The 23,042-nt window shown below is 38.8% G+C and overlaps 1 protein-coding gene across 2 annotated transcripts in view; it reads left to right on the forward strand.

Annotated features, from left to right (window-relative positions):
* FGL1 (fibrinogen like 1) overlaps positions 1 to 23,042 on the forward strand; it is a 53,924-nt gene that overhangs the window by 14,465 nt on the left and 16,417 nt on the right. The window contains 2 exon segments of one of the 2 annotated variants that reach the window (NM_001034313.2): positions 14,496 to 14,579; positions 21,190 to 21,269. In NM_001034313.2, the coding sequence (NP_001029485.1) occupies positions 21,207 to 21,269 (63 nt within the window). In that variant the 5' untranslated portion in view covers positions 14,496 to 14,579; positions 21,190 to 21,206. 2 annotated transcript variants of the gene reach the window in all.

Raw genomic sequence — 23,042 nt, forward strand, 5'->3', positions numbered from 1 at the left:
TCCGCCTTTTCTAAATCCAGCTTGTTTATCTGGAAATCCTCAGTTCACATACTGCTGAAGCCTACCTTGAAGGATTTTGAGCGTAATCTTGCTGGCATGTGAAATGAGTGTGATTGTGTGGTAATTTGAACATTCTTTGGCATTGCCTTTCTTTGGGATTGGAATAAAAACTTACCTTTTCCAGTCCTGTGGCCACTGCTGAGTTTTACATATTTGCTGGCCTAGTGAGTGCAGCACTTTAACAGCATCATCTTTAGGATTTGAAATAGCTCAGATAGAATTCCATCACTTCCACTAGCTTTGTTTGCAGTAATGCTTCCTAAGACCCACTCGACTTCACACTCCAGGATGTCTGGCTCTAGGTGAGTGACCACACCATCATGGTTATCTGGGTCATAAAGAGCTTTTTGTATACTTCCCTGGTGGCTCAGACAGTAAAGCATCTGTCTACAATGTGGGAGACCCGGGTTTGATCCCTGGGTTGGGAAGCTCCCCTGGAGAAGGAAATGGCAATCCACTCCAGTACTATTGCCTGGAAAATCCCATGGACAGAGGAGCCTGGTAGGCTACAGTCCACGGGGTCTCAAAGAGTCGGACACGACTGAGCGACTTCACTCTCCTTTCCTTTCTGTGTATTGGGTATCTATTAATAGGCTCTGCTCTCTTCCACCAAGTGAATGAATAATTCCTGCGACCATATCCGTAGGTGTAATCAAAATGGTGATGCACCATATCCAGATGACCACTTCAAGGGAGAATTTGTTGCCCTGTTGCTGGGTGTGCTGTCAGCCCCTTAAAGGCTTCCCTCAGTATAGAGACCCCCCTCTGGCCAAGGTCTCTTGCCTCCCTGGGCAGCCCACATGTCATGTCCCATCAAGCAGGGAGTAAGGTCCAGCTGTTTTGGCCCAAAACAGTGTACCTCTGATGGGCCATATTAATTCAAAACTCTGCATAGGTTCTCCCTTTACCCAAACCTGCTCCCTTCCACAGGGGTGGATCACAAGCCACTCCCTCTTGAATATGGGAAGAACAAAACTCTGTCTCACAGTTAGCTTCCTGGAGAATATAATCTGAATGGACAGACTTAGTTCCATTAAAACCAGCAAGAGGGAAAAAACAAGTGTTACATAGGGAGAAACAAGGATACTAGAGCATTTCTTGTTGAAATAATGCAAGTGAGAATGCTATATGCAGCAAAATACCTTTCAGAAACTAAGGCAAAAATATTTTCAGATGTAAATAAATGGAAAAATCAATCACCAGAATGTCTACACTACAGAAAAAGTAGTTTGAGAAAGTTCACTGAACTATATACTAATGAGTTGTGCACTTTTCCTGTGTGTATTTTTTGCTTTCAACTGTTTACACTTTAAAAAAAAAAAAAACAAGAATAACTTACATTTATTGTGGTATGACTGTGGGCAGCTTTCTTCTCTTTGCAGTCTGGCCCCTTAAGCCCTGACTGCCTTAGTGACTCCCTGATGCTTTCATACAGATAGTCTTTTTTATTTCCCTAAGTGATCAAGTTTTTCTTGGTAACAATTTTGTTATGCTACAAGTACTTCCATTATAGATCAAAGCAGAAGCTTCTGTTACCTTTCTTTATTAGAATATAAAATTCTCATTCTGCTTGACGTGTGAGTTTGGCATTGTTAGAAAATTATTTTAGGAGCAGGATACTGTCTCCAGATTCACCTCTTCCCCATCTCACAAATAATTCTATATTTTAGATAGCACTTTCTTCCTTCTTCTAAATTAACAATATATATGAAACTGTTAGGGCTTCCTCAGTGGCTCAGCAGTAAAAAATCCAAATGTAGTAGCTGCAGGAGACATGAGTTTGATCCCTGGGTCAGGATACTCTCTTGGAGGAGGGCATGGCAACCCACTCCAGTATTCTTGCCTGAAGAATCTCATGGTCAGAGGAGCCTGGTGGGCTACAATCCATGGGGTCACACATGACTGAAGTGACTTAGCACATGAAACTTTTAATTATCTGTGTGTATATAATGCTTCCTCATTCTCTATAGATTAAATTCAATAGGCATATTCCTATTTCAAAACAATAAGAAACTAAAATTTATGTCATCTGTGTATTAGGCCCAGTAGTGAGTACTTCATTTAAGTTACCAAGTTTGAATCTTTTATTATATACTCTTACACATAGGGGATTGTTCCATGAACAATAACTATTTTTGAGCCTCTGTTGTATGATATGTATATACTAAGATGCTGTGGATAAAGAAGCAAGAAAAATGTCCATGATCACTCTTTAATGACAAGAGAAATTCTAGTACACGATATAGTGATGTGTGATGTAAGAGAGGAAACACAGGAAGACATCTAGCTTAGGTGAATGGGCTCAGGGGTAGAGCAGGTGGCCAGGGAAGTCTTATTTCACTCATAGAGGCTACAGAGGGATTATTGGAATATTAGAATAGGCAAATAAATGAAAAGAGACTGGAATATATTATTTACACATATATACGCATATAGTGGTAAAGAATCTGCCTGCCAATACAGGAGACTCAAGAAACTTGGATTCAATCCCTGGGTAGGGAAGATCCCCTGGAGAAGGAAATGGCAACCCACTCTAGCAGTCTTGCCTGGGAAATCCCAGGGACAGAGGAGGCTGGCAGGTCACAGTCCATGGGGTCCCAGAGAGTCGAACACAACTTAGCAACTAGACAGCAACATAGGGTGCACACAGCAGAGTCAATCCCACAACACCTCCTGCTGAGGGTTTTGCTGCAATACACATTCTGCCTTTCTCAGCATTTTTTGTGGCAGCATGTTATTGATTCTGTTACTTACCTTAGTATCCCTCCAATAAATTAAATTGCTTTTTTTACTCACAATGACTAGATAAATTAATTTTTTTAGCTTTACAAGCACAAACAAAACGAAAAACAGTGTAAATGAATTACTCTGAGATTGGGCTTTGATATTTCATAATCTTTGATTACTAGAGGTAGGGACAAAAGATCTAGTCTAAAAGTTCTAGAATTTTCCTTCACTATCTCTAAGGAGGACACAAGAAAACACTTTAGTCTTAGAGAATCACTTCAGTGTACACTGTTGGTCATGCACATGTGTGGGCACCTATCCTTTATTTTTGAATTAGTCTTAGTTGTTGGTAAAGTCATTCACGTGTCAATGTAAAATTTTTAAACGTAAAGTTTAATACACCAGTTTCTGATCTTAAATGCACATGCAGAAAAATTAATTCCTTGTAATGAGCCATCTGTGGGCTAACCAGCAAATCAGAATATGTGTCTAATTGTGCACAATAAAACTTTCTCTCAGATTGTGTAGCTATTTTGAAGTGAAAGTAAGAACCGTATCTCAGAGCATTATATTTAGACTGTCAGTTTTTTCTAAGAAATAAAAATCATTAAAAGCTGAATGAAAAATAAGGGCAACTTTTAAATTCAAATGTGCAAATACACTTTCGACAATTGCAAAAAAAATTTTTTTTTTATTTTAAATTTTCTGCTCATGTCCAGAAATTTTGTCAGGATAGCTAATAATTCTGCGAATTCTAATTTTAGATGTGGTCATCATGTGTTTTCAAATTAGTTGGGTGATGTTTTAGGAGAGATAATATTTTAAGAATCTAAAATCTGGGCAGGGGAAAGCACACACAGAAATCAGATTTAGGTACCTGAACGAAAAAGATTTATAGCAAATTTATCAAAGAAATCAGAGAAGTTGTACTGAGGAGTGGAGTGAAAGCAGACACTTGTGTTACCACCCACCTTCCTTGGGTATAAAATTGTATTTTAAAATGTGGTTTTACTTAATATGAGCTCTTGTTTTATTTTTTCTCCATGTATTTTTTACACAATATGGCTGAATTTCATCTTCATGTATTTAATGTAAAAAATATGTTTTAAAATGTTAGAATTTAATATTTATTTGATTACAGTTTTTTTTTTTAATGACATGAACTTATGGGAAGCTTCCTATTTAAGGAAAGATGTTATTGTTCAGAAGCATAAAATATATGCAATTCTGAAGTCCTTGCATACACATTGTAAGAAAAACATTCCTTGGCCAGAGCTCTTTTTATTCTTTGCTGGGAAAATAAATTAAGAAACATCTTTTGTACTTAGCCCTGTTAAGCAACAAATTTTGAATTGGTCTGATACCAGAGGAAAAAAATTTCAGATAGGTGAGCAACCTCTGGAAAGAAGAGTAGTGAATAAGCATTTCATTTTGTATCTTAACAGGGAAGCAGGGGAGGATAAAGGTGTTGTGGGACCTGAAGGTCTACATTTGGGGACATCTGTCAAACATCTGTTGAGGAGAACTTTTTCCAGGCTTCATGTAGCAGACCAACAGGACCAGCATTCCAGATTTGAGCAGAATTGAGGGCTCTGGCTGGGAGTCCTCCAGCAAACAACAGTGTATTCGGAAAATTCCTTCTCTGGCATTCGGTCTTTCTGTTTCAGATCCTGTACATAACAGAGTTCACTCAGAGAAGCAGAGCCTCTAGGATACATAAGGGGTGAACCTTAGGCTACTGTGGATCTCACAAAGGCCCTTTTCTTGACATAAGATGGTGGATGAGTTCGAAGGATGAGGGTAAAGTGGGAAGGGTAGATGGCCCTCCGGGAAGCAGGAGCCGGAGCCCATGAAGATGGACTGAAAGCTGTGTCAGCCCTAGTTGCCTCTGACCTTGGTGTTGTGGGTGTCCCGGAGAAGCAGAACCCTCTGTCACATGCTGAAAATCCAGAGGAAGCCAGGGCAGCTGCAACTCTGGCAGAGGCCTTAGGCCGATGAGATGAGCCAACAGACAGGCAACAGCAGGAGACAGCTACAAAGCCTGCCTGCCCTGCGAGCCTCTCAGCAGGAATCTCAGCTGTGGGAAAGGATAGGGATTTCTGGGAAATGGAGTTCAGTCTACATAGTAGTGTTAATCCAGTCCGACTCTTTGGGATCCCAGGGACTGTAGCCCACCAGGATTCTCTGTCCATGGGATGCTCCAGGCAAGAATACTGGATTGGATTGCCATTCTCTTCTCCAGGGGATCTTCCCGACCCAGGTGTTGAACTGGGGTCTCTGGCATTGCAGGCAGATTCTTTATCATTTGCGCTACAGGGAAGACCTTAGTCTAGATAAGTTGACACCATCCCCAACCCCACCCCCTCCTCCCGCCCCAACCCTTTTTCTTGGTTCCTTCTTTGTCTTTTTCTTTATCAATCTTCATTCGGCCTTTTTTTCTGGATCATATTTGTCAGACTTTCTCAGAAAGGCTACATTAAGGCAGTTTATTTGTTTTATTTGTTATTATTATTATTTTTTTTTAGTTTTTGCACGTCTGAAATGGCTTTATTCACACGTTACACGTGATTGCTACCTTGGCAGTGGAGAGTCCCAATTTGGGCAATATAAATTCCCTCAGAATTTTTAAGGCAGTCTTTCTGTGGAGAAGCAAGATGTCATTCTGAGTCTCCATACTTTTTTATGTGATTTCACTTCTGAAAGCTTTTTGCAATTTTTCACTAACACTGCTGTTCAAAATTTTATCATGATTTTCCCAAGAGGTGGGTGTTTTTTGTCTTGTTTTATAAATTCTTTGCTGTTGTTGTTGTTTAGTCTCTAAGTCCTGTCTGACTCTTTGTGACCTCATGGACTATAGCTCCCCAGGCTCCTCTGTCCATGGGATTTCCCAGACAAGAATACTGTAGTGGGGACTTCCCTGGTGGCAGAGTGGATAAGAATCCACCTGCCAGTGCAGGGGACATGGGTTCAATCCCTAGTCCAGGAAGGTTCCACATGCCACAGAGCAACTAATCCTGTGTGCCTCAACTACTGTAGCTCGAGAGCCTAGAGCCTGTGCTTCACAAGAGAAACCACTGCAATGAGAAGCCCAAGCACCACAACAAAGAGCAGCCGCTGCTTGCTGTAACCAGAGAAAACCCACGCAAAAGCAGCAAAGACCCAGTGTAGCCAAAAAAAAAAAAAAAATACTGGAGTGGTTTGCCATTTCCTTCTCCAGGGGATCTTACCAGACCAAGGATCAAACCTACATCTCCTGCACTGGCAGGCTGGTTCTTTACCACTGAGCCACCAGGAAAGCCTTGTGCTGGCAAGTAAATAGACTCATCTCCCTCTCCTTCACTGAGCCGTCCCTGGTGGCTCAGTGGCAAAGGATCTACCTGTCATGCAGGAGACACCAATTGGGTCTCTGGGTTGGGAAGGTCACCTGGAGGAGGAAATGGCAACCTACCCCTGTATTCTTCCTGGGAAATCCCCTGGGCAGAGGAGCTTGCTGGGTTCCTCTCCTTCAGTCCTGGGAGTTGTATTGTTTCTTTGATAATTCACTCTCCATTGGGGCCTGTCACCTCTTTGAAAGTTCTATTAGGTACCTAATTGACTTCCTAAACTATACCTCTAATTTTCTTATCTTTTCTCTCCTATTCAGCTTCCCTTGTATTTTTATTCTGCTTTTTGGCAGGATTCCTTGAATATATATTCTAATGCACTCAGTGAAGTTTGACTTTGACTATTTAATTTATTTAAGCTCTTTCTGCTTTGTGCTGATAGAAAGAGGTGCCTGGTTGTATTTTTTCTATACATACTTTAACTTTCTCTGTTTGTAGCTCCTGCCTTTCAATGTTCTTGCTACTCCCAAATGAAAATAAATTCCAAATCAAATTCTTTTAGGAGTAAAAATTGGGCAAGTGGTAGGTAGTATATGTATAAAGAGGGTAGCAGTTACATGGGGTAGGGAAGAGGCAATCAGGTCCAACTACACTTTATATATTATTTTACCAATCCCCTTATTTTCATCCTTGACAGTCACTCTCAAATTTTGTGTTTCCTCTAAAATCTCTTCCAATAAGTTGTTGTAATCTCTTATTCCTTCACATGTCATTCCTGTTTGCTTTGACATTGTTCTTGTTGTTTAGTCACTGAGTCATGTCCAACCCTGCGACCCCATGGACCATAGCTCACCAGGCTTCTCTGTCCATGGGCTTTCCCAGGCAAAGATACTGGAGTGAGTTGTCATTTCCTTCTACAGAGGATCTTCCTGACCCAGGGAATGAACTCATGTCTCCTACATTGGCAGGCGGATTCTTTACCACTGAGCCACTAGGGAAGCCCTTTTTTGACATTGTAGGTTTATATTTTTTTATTTCATTGCTGTCATTTTAAAGAGATTTGAGGAGAAAACACATATTAAAATATGTAATCAATCCACCATATTTAACAAGATTTTGGTAACAATTTTTTTTTTTAGCTAGAAACAGAGCTGTACTTATCTTTGGAGACAGCTTTTCTTTTTCTTGGTAAGTGATACTTTAATAAGCTTTTATTATACAAAAGTACAGTGCAGACTATATTCTGAAATGGAAACTTTATGGAAAAAAGCAAAATTTTTCTGCACCATGTATAAATTTGTCTTAATAGTAGGTAAAGAATCCCTAGTAGTTAGTACTTTATTGGCTGGGGACATAGAAGTTTCTTCCCCTCTTATAAACCAAGAGAGGAATTAAGGGTAGGATATGATCAAGGACATTCTCTGCATGGGGGGTTATGTAATTCCTTCAATATGTCAGTAGTGTGGGTCCATGGATAAGGGGAGAGGTGGCCCAGGGGGCCCTCTATTCTCTATGGAGAAGAGAATAGTCATAGCTAATATTGCTGCTTAACATTTTCCTTCTCTGCATTGTAATTTCCTTCCATTATCCCATGAGTTTCAGAAGTTTTGCAAAAATCACAGCCTATTAAATGCTTTTGTTGGGGTTTCAGGGGAGAGGCTTGTGTCCAAGTCTAGATTAGGTTAGGGAAGGAGAAAGTGATTTTTTCCTACCACCATGACTTATATTTTGAAATCTGGTGGTAACCGCAGCATTTCAAGACCACCATGGCCCTATAACTGCAGGAGTTGGCCAGAAACAGAGCAAAACGACTAGACTTTTTTAGATAATACGGGTTTCCCAACTGGATAATTCAGCAGTTTTGTGATTTTCTGCTTTGAGTCCCAGAGGAGCTATGAAGGGGATTCTTAATTCCATGGGACTCTGTACCCCAAGTCTCAGTTCCAACCTAGTTGACTCATCCATTGCACATACTTATTAGTGTTGCCTTGCTATCCATGAACTTTCTTAACTTTGATATAAAACTTCAGTCCTTTTTCATAGCATGTTCTGGGCTTCCTGTGTAGCTCAGTTGGTAAAGAATCTGCCTGCAATGCTAGAGACCTGGATTCAATCCCTGGGTTGGGAAGATTCCCTGGATAAGGAAATGGCAACTCACTCCAGTATTCTTGCCTTGACAATCTGATGGATAGAGGACTCTGGCAGGCTACAGTTCATAGGGTTGCAAGACTTGGACATGACTTAGTGCTATCTTTCTTTCTTTATAGCATGTTCTAGGGAGATTTCTTGAAGATAATAATAAATAAGCAAAAAATAATTTAAAAGTGGGAGTGGGTCATAAGGGTTATTAGATCCAATAGCTATTTTCATAGATGAGAAGACTAACGTTCAGAGAGGAGCAATGACTTGCTCAAGAGCATATAATGAGCCATGACAGAGCTTGGAAATCAATGCAGTTCTCTCAGTCTTCAGGAAAATGACTTTATTCCCTTGACCATACCATTCATATTGACATGACATGGATTAATTAATTCAGGACCCATTTTTGAGTATCTATTAATTTAAACTTTACTAGTTACATAGACAACAGGAATAGGTAGGGTGATTCACTAGTAAGATTTTGGTTTAGTTTTACTAATTTTAAAAATACTTTTCCATAGTAATTTCTCAGACTTACACTACTTGAGAATGTTTTATATCCTGTCAGGACTCCATATGAAATGATATCTAAACCAACATTTTAGAAAGTTTATATATTTAGGAGTTTTATTATTTCCACCTGAGGGGCCCTGTTAGTTGCCTGAAATGAAGATTAGCCTTGATAATCATTTCCTTGATACTTAAAGTATGTTCCATTCTAAATATTTTATAAAAGTTATATTTTTAAGTTGAAAATGTGCTCACTGTATTCAGTTCAGTTCAGTTGCTCAGTCGTGTCCAACTCTTTGTGACCCCATGGACCGCAGCATGCCAGGCCTCCCTGTCCATCACCAACTCCTGACTTTACTCAAACTCATGTCCATTGAGTCGTTGATGCCATCCAACCATCTCATGCTCTGTCATCCCCTTCTCCTCCTGCCTTCAATCTTTCCCAGCATCAGGGTCTTTTCACATGAGTGAGTTCTTCGCATCAAGTGGCCAAAGTATTGGAGTTTCAGCTTCAGCATCAGTCCTTCCAATTAATATTCAGGACTGATTTCCTTTAGGACGGACTGGTTGAATCTCCTTGCAGTCTAAGGGACTCTAAAGAGTCTTCTCCAACACCACAGTTCAAAAGCATCAATTCTTCAGCGCTCAGCTTTCTTTATACTCCAACTCTCACATCCATACATGATACTGGAAAAACCATAGCTTTGACTAGACAGACCTTTGTCAGCAAAGTAATGTCTCTGCTTTTTAATATGCTGTCTAGGTTGGTCATAACTTTTCTTTCAAGGAGCAAGCATCTTAATTTCATGACATCAGTCACCATCTGCAGTGATTTTGGAGCCCCAAAAAATAAAGTCAGCCACTGTTTCCACTGTTTCCCCATCTATTTGCCATGAAGTGATGGGATCAGATTCCATTATTTTAGTTTTCTGAATGTTGAGTTTTAAGCCAACTTTTTCACTCTCCTCTTTCACTTTCATCAAGAGGCTCTTTAGTTCTTCTTCACTTTCTGTCATAAGGGTGGTGTCATCTGCATATCTGAGGTTATTGATATTTCTCCCTGCAATCTTGATGCCAGCTTGTGCTTTATCCAGCCCAACGTTTCTCGTGATGTACTCTGCAAAGTGATAGATAGTGAAGTTGCTCAGTCGTGTCTGACTCTTTGCAACCCCATGGACAGTAGCCAACCAGGCTTCTCCATCCATGGGATTTTCCAGACAAGAATACTGGAGTGGGTTGCCATTTCCTTCTCCAGGAGATCTTCCAGACCCAAGGATCGAACCTGGGTCTCCTGCATTGTAGGCAGACGCTTTACCATCTGAGCCACCAGGGAAGTTAAATAAGCAGGGTGACAATATACAGCCTTGACGTACTCCTTTCCCTATTTGGAACCAGTCTGTTGTTCCATGTCCAGTTCTAACTGTTGCTTCCTGACCTGCATTACAGATTTCTCAAGAGGCAGGTCAGTATTCCCATCTCTTTAAGAATTTTCCACATTTTGTTGTGATCCACACAGTCAAAGGCTTTGGCATAGTCAATAAAGCAGAAATAGATGTTTTTCTGGAACTCTCTTGCTTTTTCGATGATCCAGCAGATGTTGGCAATTTGATCTCTGATTCCTGTGCCTTTTCTAAAACCAACTTGAACATCTGGAATTTCATGGTTCATGTATTGCTGAAGCCTGGCTTGGAGAATTTTGAGCATTACTTTCCTAGCGTGTGAGATGAGTGCAATTGTGCACTCACTGTATTTAGAGCAAAGGATTTTATAAGTCCCATACAAGGTGTCTCCCCCTTCATTGGCGGTTAAGGTTGGAAAGTGTGACCATCAGGAATGTATGCTGGTAGAATACACTAAAGGATATATGACAGTTGTCTGAGTTTAGTTCATGATGGGGATGAGAACAGACATGTTCACTGCTGCAGGCGGGAGCCACTAAAGATGGGGAGACCCGGAACTTGACTTTCCTCCTGGGACTGGGTCAGGTATCAAGTAAGGGGCAGGCACAATACAGAGTCCAGAGGGTTTGGATGATAGTGTGCTATAAGTGATGTATTAATTGAGAGAGTTCTCTGACTAGAGTCTTCCAAAAGGAGAAAAGTGAAAGTGAAGTTGTTCAGTCATGTCCGACTCTTTGTGACCCCATGGGCTGTAGCCTACCACGCTCCTCCATTTTCCAGGCAAGAGTAATGGAGTGGGTTGCCATTTCCTTCTCTAGAGGATCTTCCTGACCCAGAGATCGAACCCAGGTCTCCTGCATTGTAGGCACATGCTTTACCATCTGAGCCACCAGGGAAATCCAAAAGGAGAAGGAAAGAATTTGTCAGTGCTCATCTAATCTTGTCTGGGAGCCAGAGTGACCTGATTAATCTTGGTGCAACTATATCTGTCATCCAGTGGAAATATTCTCTGGTCAGAGAGGAAAAGTATATCTAATTACTTTACTTTGGGGAAAGAAAAAAAAAAGCCTCTAAGTCCAATGCACTTTATTCAAGTTCTTTGTTCATCAAAATTCCTTTTGCTTGATTTGCTTTTGTGTAATATCTATCTGATGCTGAAGCTGAAACTCCAATACTTTGGCCACCTGATGCGAAGAACTGACTCATTTGAAAAGACTCTGATGCTGGGAGGGATTGGGGGCAGGAGGAGAAGGGGATGACAGAGGATAAGATGGTTGGATGGCATCACTGACTCAATGAACATGAGTTTGAGTGAACTCCGGGAGATGGTGATGGACAGGGAGGCCTGGCGTGCTGCGGTTCATGGGGCTGCAAAGAGTCGGACACAACTGAGCGACTGAACTGACTGAACTGAATATCTGTCCACCATGAGGAAATCTCTGTAAATTCCTAAACAGGTTATCTTACCAAGCACTTCTCTTTTTCTAAATTAATATGGTTACTTTTGTTTTATTTATCCTTTGAGAAACTGTTATCCGTGAGTTCATTTTCCAGAAAATAATCACTCAGGGTAAATGTGTAAAATACAACTTCTAGACAAGCTGATTGAAGGTGTAAGCCTAATGATCTCACTATTCTGCTCAGTAAAGTCTCTTTAAGAAGCTGTGCCCTGTATGCTAAGTGAAAAAATACAGAGAAAGACAAATACTGTATGATATGGGGAATCTAAAAAATACACAAACTAGTGAATATAACAAGAAAGAAGCAGACCTGCAGATATAGCGAATAAGTTAATGGTTACCAGTGAGGAGAGAGAAGCAGGGAGGGGAAAAAAGAGGGGTAGGGGAGTAAGAGGTATGACTAGTACATATAAAATAAACTAAAAGGACTTATTGTACAACATGGGGGAATATAGCCAATATTTTATTTTTTAATTGGAATCTAGTTGCTTTACAATGTTGTGTTAGTTTCTGCTGTACAGCAAAGTAACTTAGCTATACCTAAACATAAATCACCTCTTTTTTGGATTTCCTTCCAATTAAGGTCACCACAGCATTGAGTAGAGTTCCCTGTGTTGTACAGTAGGTTCTCATTAGTTATCTATACATAGTATCAATAGTATGTATGTATCAATCCCATTCTCCCAGTTCATCCCACTCCTCCCTTCCCCCTTGATGACTATAAATTTGTTCTTTATTATGTGACTCTGTGTAGCCGATATTTTATAATAACAATCATTGAAGTATAACCTTTAAAAATGGCAAATCACTGTATGTACACTTGTATTATATAATATTGTACAGCAACTATACTTCAAATTTTAACAAAGAAAGAAAGCGGGGCAGGTGGGCAGCAGGAAGCAGCTGCACCTTAGAGTACGCATCCCAACCACTCTGTTTCTGGCCCATCTCCTCAAAAACTGGATCCCACTGGCTCCTCTTTATCATTGTTTTCTCACACTTCTGTCAGCCAGTGAGCTCAGGTCTCATTCTCACTTCATCGCTTTGGTACAGCTGTGCAAGGTCACAAATCTGACCTTTCCTGATGACAGTTCCTCCACTACGCTATGACAATGCATCCATGAACTACAGCGATAGTATTCCTCCCAGGAGGTTCAGCTTCTGGCATGCCTTCACAAGACATTCACCCTAAATTCTGCCCTTGGGGGCTTCCCTGGTGGCTCAGATGGTAAATAATCTGCCTGCAATGCAGGAGACCCAGGTTCGATCCCTGGGTCAGAAAGATCCGCTGGAGATGGGAATGGCAACCCACTCCAGTATTCTCACCTGGAGAATTCCATGGACAGAGGAGCCTGGAGGGCTACAGTCCATAGAGTTGTAAGAGTCGGACACAACTGAGTGACTTTCACTTTTACTTTTTTTTCTGTCCCTGTGTCTAATTTGCTTTTTCCAAGTTTCTCTTGAGGCATAGGGCTGGAGAGATCCTTGACAGACAGCACTGACCATCTTTAATGGTAAAGGGCACAGATTCTGAGCCAGTCTTCCTTTGAATCCTAGCTCTCCCTCTTGCTAATATGTGACCTTGGGCTAGTTCTTTAAACCTCTGTGCCTCAGTTTCCTCATCTGTGAAATGAAGATAGCAATTCCTGATGATAGGGTTGTTGGGTCTGAATGAGTTCATTTTTTACCATGTCTGGTACATAATTGTGCCACACATGATAGCTATTGTTACCACAATGATTGTCCCTCCTCTGAGGAAGTAGGCACAGGGCTCATTAAATGCTTGAACAGGGAAGAGGCAAAAGGGATACAAGGATTAAAAAAAAAAATACATTTTTACTTGAAAATGTTGCATTTTACCAGAGGTAATTATCAAATCAGCCAAATAATCCCATACCTTTGTTTTTAAAATTTAACTGCAGCAGCTTGAATTTGTTATTATGAATGTATAATCTCCACTTCTCCTGTGGGTGTAAATCACTCCAACCTAATTGACTTTTTCTTTCCAATAAATCAGCAGGATTACCTTTTCCTTAATAAACTGGAAAACTTCTCAGGGAATAATGTGACAATGCTTAACGGGAAGGCTGAACACCAGTAATACTTGAGTTCAGAAAAGAACAGCAAAGAAACAACTTTTTACTGGAATCTGAGTTAATAAATAGTGATCAAAGAACAAACAGCAAAGGACTGTGTGAGTTACAACAGAATTAAAATAGAAATGAACCTGGGTTTCCAGTCTGAAACTATTACACAATATGAATAATGAAGCTAACATCTCACACATTCAAACTCCTCTACAATTTAAAACAAAAGGAACAGCTCATTCAGAGGATAACTGATGCTTACAGATAAATTTCACAATTTTGCCCCTCAGGGAATATTTTTGTATATTTTAAAGATCAAATAAACTGTTTCATCTTGGCAAATATTGCCACTTTTTTCTGTAAGAAAAATCTGGCTCTCTCCATATGGTAATTGAAATGACATTTAATCCATATCTTTTATAGGTAAAATTTTATCATCATTAGTACAATAAAGCAAAGCTTCCACTGCACTTTGGTTTTACTTAATCTTAAAGTGAGCATTACTTAAATTAGTCAAAGTACAAAAATTTTCTGGATGAGCACAATAGTAAAAGGTTAAAAAATCAGAGATATATTTTTATAAAGATATATTATTGGATCTTTCATAAAAATTCATACAAATAGGGAAAACAAGAAAAATATCAGAGTATTAGAATTTGTCCTTGAATCTCCTTTTTTAGTTTTCCTTCCAGTTAAACTGATTTCCTCATCTATTTATTTCTGGACTGAAGCCAGAATCAACATTGTCCGTTTTTCTAATCAAATAGTGGAGAAGCAATTACAAAGTCTGAGTGCAGATAGAGGAGCCTGGAAGGCAGAGCAACTGGACCTCGCCTAAGCTGTGTCTCTGACTCATTTCTGACTTTAGGCAAGGTATTTAACTTCTCAGCACTTTGACATAATTATAATAATGCTAGTTTGTTTCATAGGTACGATATTAAAACACAACTCAAGAAACAACTGTTGGCTCTTGAGAAGGATGTTGATTAGATAGATGTCCGCTTCTGCGGCTTGGAAAAGAGATTAGAATTACATCTCTTTTCCATTCCTGATACATTTTGAATGAATTAGATGAGAACTTGATGTAAATAAAAAGATTGCAACTTTAAATACAAAATAGAAAACAAAATGGACCATGTTATAATTTTTACCTCAGAAGTAAAAACTCCAGATATGTTGTTCTTTATTTCTGTCTTTTGAAAGTCAAACTTACTTGGCTTTTTAAGGCTTTCATTGAGTATACACTCTTGAGATAAATAACAAAAATACTGTTATATTCCATTACCAGAAAAAAGAGGGGGAAAAAAATAGGGGAAAATAACCCAAAGGGAGTCTCTAAGTCTATGTTAATGGGTAATTGTTTAACTGTTTTACATTAATATGAGACACATTAATATGTGTGAGCACTGCTGTCTGAGAATGCCAACTGATTAAATATGCTTCCTTCAATAACTTTTTCTTCTTTTTAATTTCTTCTATCTTGTATCCTTTCATAATAGCTCACTTAAAACATACCATTTTTGAAATTTTACATGCTAGTAATGTATGTTTGTTTGGTGATTGTGTTTTTAAGACTTACATGTTAGCTATAAAACTTTATAGCCCTAAAGTTAATATTTTGCCTTTAATTTTAATTTACTATAATTAATTAACTTAAAAATGTTTATTGGGAAGAAATTAGACTTAACACTTTGAACAATTTGTATCAAATAATACAGTACATCAAAGGACCACCATTTGAAACTATTTCAATTTTACAATAATTTAAAGTTTTGAGACAGCCAAAGCAAAAGCATTGTAAAGTAAATACAACTAATTGTATAATGAAGAGTGAATAATCTGATAGCTTCACCACAAGCCAGATTTGCAAAACAGTAATGGTTACTATAATGAATGATGGAGATGAGAATTTCAAAGCAAGTTTCTTATACCTAAATACTTCTTCAATATTGTAGAATATGGGTGGGGTTACTAATGGAGGCACTAGGGAATTTTAGAGGTCTTAAGATAGTCTCAGGAATTATTCTAAAGATGATAAAAGTAATGTAATGACTGTTAAAATATATATAGCGTTTTAAAATGCCTTATTGTTTAAAGATCTGCCAGACTAGGGCTGCCTCCTTTCTCTGGGAAAGATCAGATTTGACTATTTTACTGTCAATGAGTTGGAAATTTCAGGAGACCAAGAGAAACCTGCCAAAGCTTTTCATTGGCCCTTTATTTTCTACAAAATCTAATACATTGCAATCTGTATATATGTTAAATAATTTCCCAGTATCTCCCAGAGCACTTTTAACACACACTTTTCCTTGCACAAGAGCCAGATTCAGATACAGATTTAAGAACATAATTTTTTCTATTAAAGTATAGTTAATGGTGCCTTCAAGTGTATAGCAAAGTGGTACGGTTCCTTGTGACTTCCCAAGTGGTTCAGTGATAAAGAATTCACCTGCCAATGCAGGAGGCGCCTGAGGTATGGATTCAATCTCTGGGTCCGAAAGATCACCTGGAGAAGGAAATGGCAGCCCGCTCCCAATATTCTTGCCTGGGAAATTCCATGGACAGAGGAGCCTGGCAGGCTACAGTCCATGAGGGCACAGAGTCGGACACAGCTTGGTGACTAAACAGCAACATAGTTCCCTGTGCTATATATTAGGTACTTGCTGTTTACCTATTTTATATGTATTGTGTTGTGTATACGTTAACCCCTAGCTCCTAATGTCCCTGCCCCTTTCCCCATTGGTAACCATAAGTGTTCTATGTCTGTGAGTCTGTTTCTGTTTGGTAAATAAATTCATTTGTGTCATTTTTTTTTAGATTCCACATATAAGTGATATCATATGGTATTTGTTTCTCTCTGTCTGACTTCAGTTCAACTTAATGTGATAATCTCCAGGTTTATCTGTGTTGCTGCAAATGGCATTATTTCATTCATTTTATGGCTGAGTAATATTCCATTATATATACACAGACACTGCATCTCCTTCATTCATCCATCTGTCCATGGACATTTAGGTTGCTTTCTAACTATACTTCAATCTGGGGGGGGAAAATAACAATTTTTAAAGCTCTCTTTTTAACCTAATTTATTCATTTCTGAAATAAAATACTTGATCCCACAAATATATAAGGGAATGTGATGAACCAAACAAAAATATAATACTTTCAACAGATAATATTAAAGTGAGAATGGCAAAAGTTTTCATAACTTAGTTCCTGATTCCTGAATATTTTATATGATAGCTGCTGGAAGTGAATTAAAGTAATGAAGATCTGGTTGCTATTTTATAAGAAAAATGAGATTACTTTTCCTACTGGAAAGAAAAAGGAAAAACCCCAATCAATAATCCATTCACTATATTGATTCTTTTCAGTCAGAAAAACAGTATGACTCACATTCATATGACTCACATTCACAAATGGTAGTACATTTTTAAAGCTTCTAAGTTAATGTGAATCTCCTTAGTAAGTCTGTTTTATTTCTTTAGGCAAATTATTTTCCCTCTCTGAACCTCAAATGTTTCCTCAAATGTTGATGACATTTGACCAGATGATCTCACTTCCTTTAATTATATTTTGACCGTGTGTTCTAGCCTCATGGGACAATACTTTCTACTTCTAAAATCTCTTTTATGTGTTTTAAAAGAATATTTTCTATTTTTTGTCTTTATTTTCTTTTGCTTGCTTATAATAAAACGATTATTCTTGCCTCTTTTTTTTGTATGATTATATGTAGAAGACTATTACACGTTAAGAAACCTCCATTATGTGGAGGGTTTTTTTGGTTTGGTTTGGTTTTACTTTTTGCTACTTAAACTTCATGGTAAATTTTAAAATTAAATAATAAGTGACCATAAGAGTACAAATGAGATTTTTTAAAAATAGCAGCATAACTGTTGTAATTTTGCTCAATAAATATATTTACTACCAACTGAAAATAAGAGTCAAACTAATAATTTATCATGAGATAGCTATGATAATGGCTTTAGCCCCATTGGCGAAGTGCAAGTCACTCAGTCGTGTCCAACTCTTTGGGACTCCATAGACTATACAGTCCATCAAATTCTCCAGGCCAGAATATTGGAGTGGGTAGCCTTCCCCTTCTCCAGGGAATCTTCCCAGTCCAGGGATCGAACCCAGGTCTCCCACATGGCAGGTAGATTCTTTACCAACTGAGCTGCCCATTAAGAGCCAAATTTTTAATATTCTAGGTATTAAGTTTTCCATTTTTTTTTTCCTTTGGGGATTTTATAAATCCAAATATCTCTTCTTAAAATAATTCTTTTTTAGCAGTTTTGTGAACTCTGCCATGTGCTTTTTGTCCTGTTGTTGACGTTGCATGCAAAGTGTTTTATCCTCTCTCTTTCTCCTCCACCTTGTCAATCCCTGTCTTTTCCATTTATCTTTACTCCTTTCCTAGTGGGGTTTTGTGAAAAAGAAAAAAAAAAAAAAATGTATGTGTTCAATCCAACCCAAAGTCCCTAACTCCTTCTTAACACATATTTTCAAAATATACTTAGCTCGTTGTTTTCCCCCTGACAAGGATAAGCACAGGGGAGGAATTATGTCACTGGGAACAGACCAGTTTTATGCCAAGGAAATCACATTTTTCCCCGCTGGGAAAGATGTTCCCTCTTGGGAAACTCTAAACTTATATTGGAGTCACCGCAATTTCAGTTAGATGCTGGGATACAACAGTTACCAAGATGTGGCCTTTGCCTTCAAAAACCCTACCCTAAACAGAATCATGGACAAAGGGAAGCACTTGGAGAGAGACATGTGAAAAGCCGACTAGATGATAATTCCATCACCTGGCACAGTGCCTGGACCATACGTAGCACGCAAGCGCACACTGTTCCCTGAGTGAGTGAATGCTTTATTGGTCTGTAAACATAGTGTGAGATCACAGTGGAGGAAGTAATTAATTTTGTCTTGAGAGTTCATCTGGAAAAATTTAGTTTTTATGTTTAACTACATATGGCTTCATGTATGCTAAATTTCTGTTGTCTTTCTTTCCATTTTAATATTTATTTTAATTTCTTCCCCCAAATATTGCCTTGATGAGGCAGCTATGTTATTTTCCCACAGCATGTGAGCCAGTGCTGAGCAGCTAGCTGATGATCAGGTAGCACTTGCTGGCCCCAGGATTATCTAGGACTGCTTCTGGTTAGTGCTGCTGTCTCCTCTCCTGCCAGGCTGACCTAATGTTCCTTCACAGGAGCCAAAGGCTTCCTACCTGGAGGGCCCATGACCCCGAACCTGTATTCTGCATGGTCTTCCTTTCTATATACATATATGCCTGTTACACAAAGGGACGCAAGATGCACAGAGGTATAGAGGCCCTGCTCCTTGACCTTCTCCAGTGAAGATCATTCTCACTTCTAAAACACGACTATGACTTATCCGTTCCTAAGTCCTGTGCTTCGTGAAGGAACATTAGGTATTCAGTGACTTGACATCTCTGATCTATCCATTTGTAAGATGCAGATAATAATACTTGCCTTAGAGAATTATTTGAGGATGAAATAAGATGCTCAGAAAATGCATAGCCCAATATTGAAAATGGATAACCAACAAAAACCCATTGTATAGCACATGGAACTCTCCTCAATGTTATGTGCCAACCTGGATAGGAGGGGAGTTTAAGGGAGAATGGATACATGTATATGTGTGGCTGAGTCCCTTCACTGTTCACCTGAAACTATCACAACATTGTTAACTGGCTGTACCCCAATGCAAAATGTTTTTGGTGTTAAAAAATAAATAAAATTAGAAGAAAAAAAAAGTCTTTGGGTCAAATGCATAGCACAATTCTAGGTATGTAATAAAAATATACATCAGCCAAAAGTAAAATTGTGTGAAGTAAAATTTTATGGTTTATCTAGGAGACTCTTTATTACTCTCTGTAATGTGCAAATTTCACATATTCTAAAAATTTACATTATATATAGTAATGTTTCCCAAGATGCTCATGCATGCTATTTGCCCCTGAATTTAAGTAATGCCCCTCTCGTACTGTAGCTGTTTTTTGTTGTTGTTGTTTTGTATGGCCCCACAAGGATTGAGAACTACCTATTTTGTTAAAATAGACTGGAAAAAATATGTCTATTAAATCCCTAAATCGTTGCTTCCCAAACTTTGCTGACCATTGGAAAAAGCTGCTAAGTCACTTCAGTCATGTCCGACTCTGTGTGACCCCATAGACGGCAGCCCACCAGGCTCCCCCATCCCTGGGATTCTCCAGGTAAGAACACTGGAGTGGGTTGCCGTTTCCTTCTCCAATGCAGAAAAGTGAAAAGTGAAAGTGAAGTCGCTCAGCCGTGTCCGACTCTTAGCGACCCCATGGACTGCAGCCTACAGGCTCCTCCATCCATGGGATTTTCGAGGCAAGAGTACTGGAGTGGGGTGCCACTGCCTTCTCCTTGGAAAAAGCTGGCAGTCTTTTAAAAATTCTAAGGCCTGACTGCCACCTTTAGACATTAGACTTAATTCCTGGACATGGAAATGTTTTTAAAGCTCGTCAAGTGATCCCAATGGGCACCAAAGTTTAGGACCCACTTTTTTAATTACATAGAAACTCAGAAAGAGATACATGGAAAGGACCTGTGGTCATAGGTTTTATAAGGATAAAAATAGGCTGACAAATAAATAATTCAGTTGATTTCAGTTTTGTTTTTTTTTTAGCAGCAACCATAGGTATAAAATTTCTTTGAATATTATGCAGATATTTCTGTCCTCTTAGGCTCCTGAGCTTCTAAAATTTATGAGAATTCACAACTGATGACATAGAGAAATTATTTTGAGGATGAGCAAAATTTTTCATCAAGACTCATGACTTCATGATTGATTTTAAGAATAATCTCAAGTGGTAAAATTAATTTTCTTCTACAACTTTAAAGAGAACTTCAGGTTTTATTTTATCTCATTAGCTGCCTACACATTAAAACATTGAGAAAAGCAATTCATATTACTTCCTATTTGTTGTAACTTTTTTTTTCCTTTTTCTCAAAATAAAAACAGGCTTCCCTGTACAAAATGAGTAACTAATCATTTAGCACTTATCACATGCCAGGGTATATGGAAAAATTAATATCAAAATGGCCATAGTCCTACAAAGTAAGAATCATGATGTCCATTTTACAGATCAGGAGCATTTTATAGTAAGCTGTGTGAGGTCACACCACTAGGAACTGACCAGCCAAAATATGGAACCAGGTCTTTGTGCTTAAAGAGTCTGTGCCTTTTCCACACTCCAGAGAACCATAGACCTGCCTCTATATTTGCAAACTGCTTCAATTCTCTACAAGATAACAGTGAGCATCCTTCTGTGGGGGGAAGCCTGGGAAAATCCGAGAATTTCCTTGGCAACTCACAGATTAGACTCGACCTAGAGCTGTGTCTGAGCTCCTGGATCACGTAGAGTCAAGCCAACACTGGTCTCATAAGAAATTCACAATAAGTTAAATCCTTTTTGTTCCTACAGTTCTTCCAATGGGAAAAATGGCGAAGATGTTTAGTTTCATCCTTGTCACCACTGCTCTGGTAATGGGCAGGGGAAGCTCGGTAAGCTTATTACAAAAACTATTATATTTTTAATTCCTGCTTTGATCTTAATTTTCTCTTGCAAAAAAACTGTAGTAACTTGTCACTGAAAAAACTAAGGAGGAAAACTAAAAAAGATTTGTGGAAGTACCTGCCACATAATAGGCATTATTAAGTGCTTTAAAATTTTTTTAGAGTAAAAAATCAGTATTTACACTGTCTTTTTGATTTACTGAGGTTATTTGGGTGGTTACATGGTATTAAGAATTTAAAAGCTCTTTCAGATTTACCTTGAGCTTTGTAATATTGGACACTGTCCATGTAAACTAAACAGATTATTTGAAAGTAATTGCAATGCACTTGTGCCTCCCTCCATGAATAAAAGTGTGAAAACACTCATTTACTCAAAGTTGTAGGAGAAAGAAAATCCCTAATTTTTTTAAAGATCTTTTTTTTCTTTGATGTGGACCATTTTTAAAGTCTTTATTGAATTTGTTACAATATCACTTCTGTTTTATGTTTTGGCTTTTTTGACCACCAGGCACGTAGGATCTTAGCTTCCCGACCAGGGATCAAACCTGCAACCCCTGGTTTAGAAGGTGAGATCCCAGCCACTGTACTCCAGGGAAGCTCCCCCACTAAGTTTTAAATAAGTTTACTAACACGGTATATATAGTCACATAAAAATTGAACATTCTTGCCCTGTAATCCTGTAGTCACTTTAAATTGTATAGTTCACTGTATTTAACAGTATCACAACCAATCTTCCACTGTTAGAAAGCAAGGCAGAATTCCAGATGCCCTAAAATGACTTTGCTGTTCATTTTTTAGACAGGTGTGACTGAGGGGGCTAAGCAAATAATTGGTTCAAACAGAATGAATCAAAGAGTGGTGAGGTGAAAGTTACAAAAATACAAAATAGCTTCTTTGGAGGTCCAGTGGTTGGGAATCTGCCTGCCAAAACAGGAGACAGGATTTCGATCCCTGATCCAGGAAGATACCACATGCTGAGAAGCAACTAAGCCCGTGTGCCACAGTTACTGAGCCTGTGCTCTAGAGCCCCGGAATCGCCACAACTGAAAGCTGCGTGCCCTAGGGCCGGTGCTCTGCAACAAGAGAAGCCGCAAGGAGAAGCCTTCACGCCACAACTAGAGAGTGGCCCCTGCTTGCCACGACTAAAGAAAGCCTGCACTCACCAACCGACAAAGACCTAGCACAGCCAGAAATAAAGAAAGAAATGAAAAGTTTTAAGAAAGAGAAATAGTACTTAGAGAAACAGCCAGGAGCGAGTCGGCGACTTGGTACTGGAGATTGGAGAGAGGGGGTCTCTATTCTCATTGCCACTCACTTGCTGTAAGACTTTCAGTTTTGAGGTTGAATTTGTTTTTACATTATAGTCCATAGTGAAAAAACGCACCTCTTTCTTTTTCTCAAATAGGATATCTACTGTTCAAACTGCCTAACAGAGTGCCCAGAACACAGTAGGTCCTCCAATTTATGGAAGAAATATATATAAGGTGCTTCCCTGGTAGCTCAGCTGGTAAAGAATCTGCCTGCAAAGCAGGAGACCTGGGTTCGATCCCTGGGTTGGGAAGATCCCCTGGAGGATTATGGAAGGAATACATATAAGGTAGCAGATAAAGATAGGAACAGAAAGTTATGTGAATATAAATTGAGAAATATACCTGACTAATTAAATGCCTATAAAAGGAAATAATATAAAAGTAGTATAAAGCACTTACATGTTAAGAATCGAAATTTCTCAGCAAACATTTGCATTTATCACAGGAGATC

Source organism: Bos taurus, chromosome 27 (assembly GCF_002263795.3).
Source record: "Bos taurus isolate L1 Dominette 01449 registration number 42190680 breed Hereford chromosome 27, ARS-UCD2.0, whole genome shotgun sequence".
NCBI classification, from domain to species: domain Eukaryota; kingdom Metazoa; phylum Chordata; class Mammalia; order Artiodactyla; family Bovidae; genus Bos; species Bos taurus.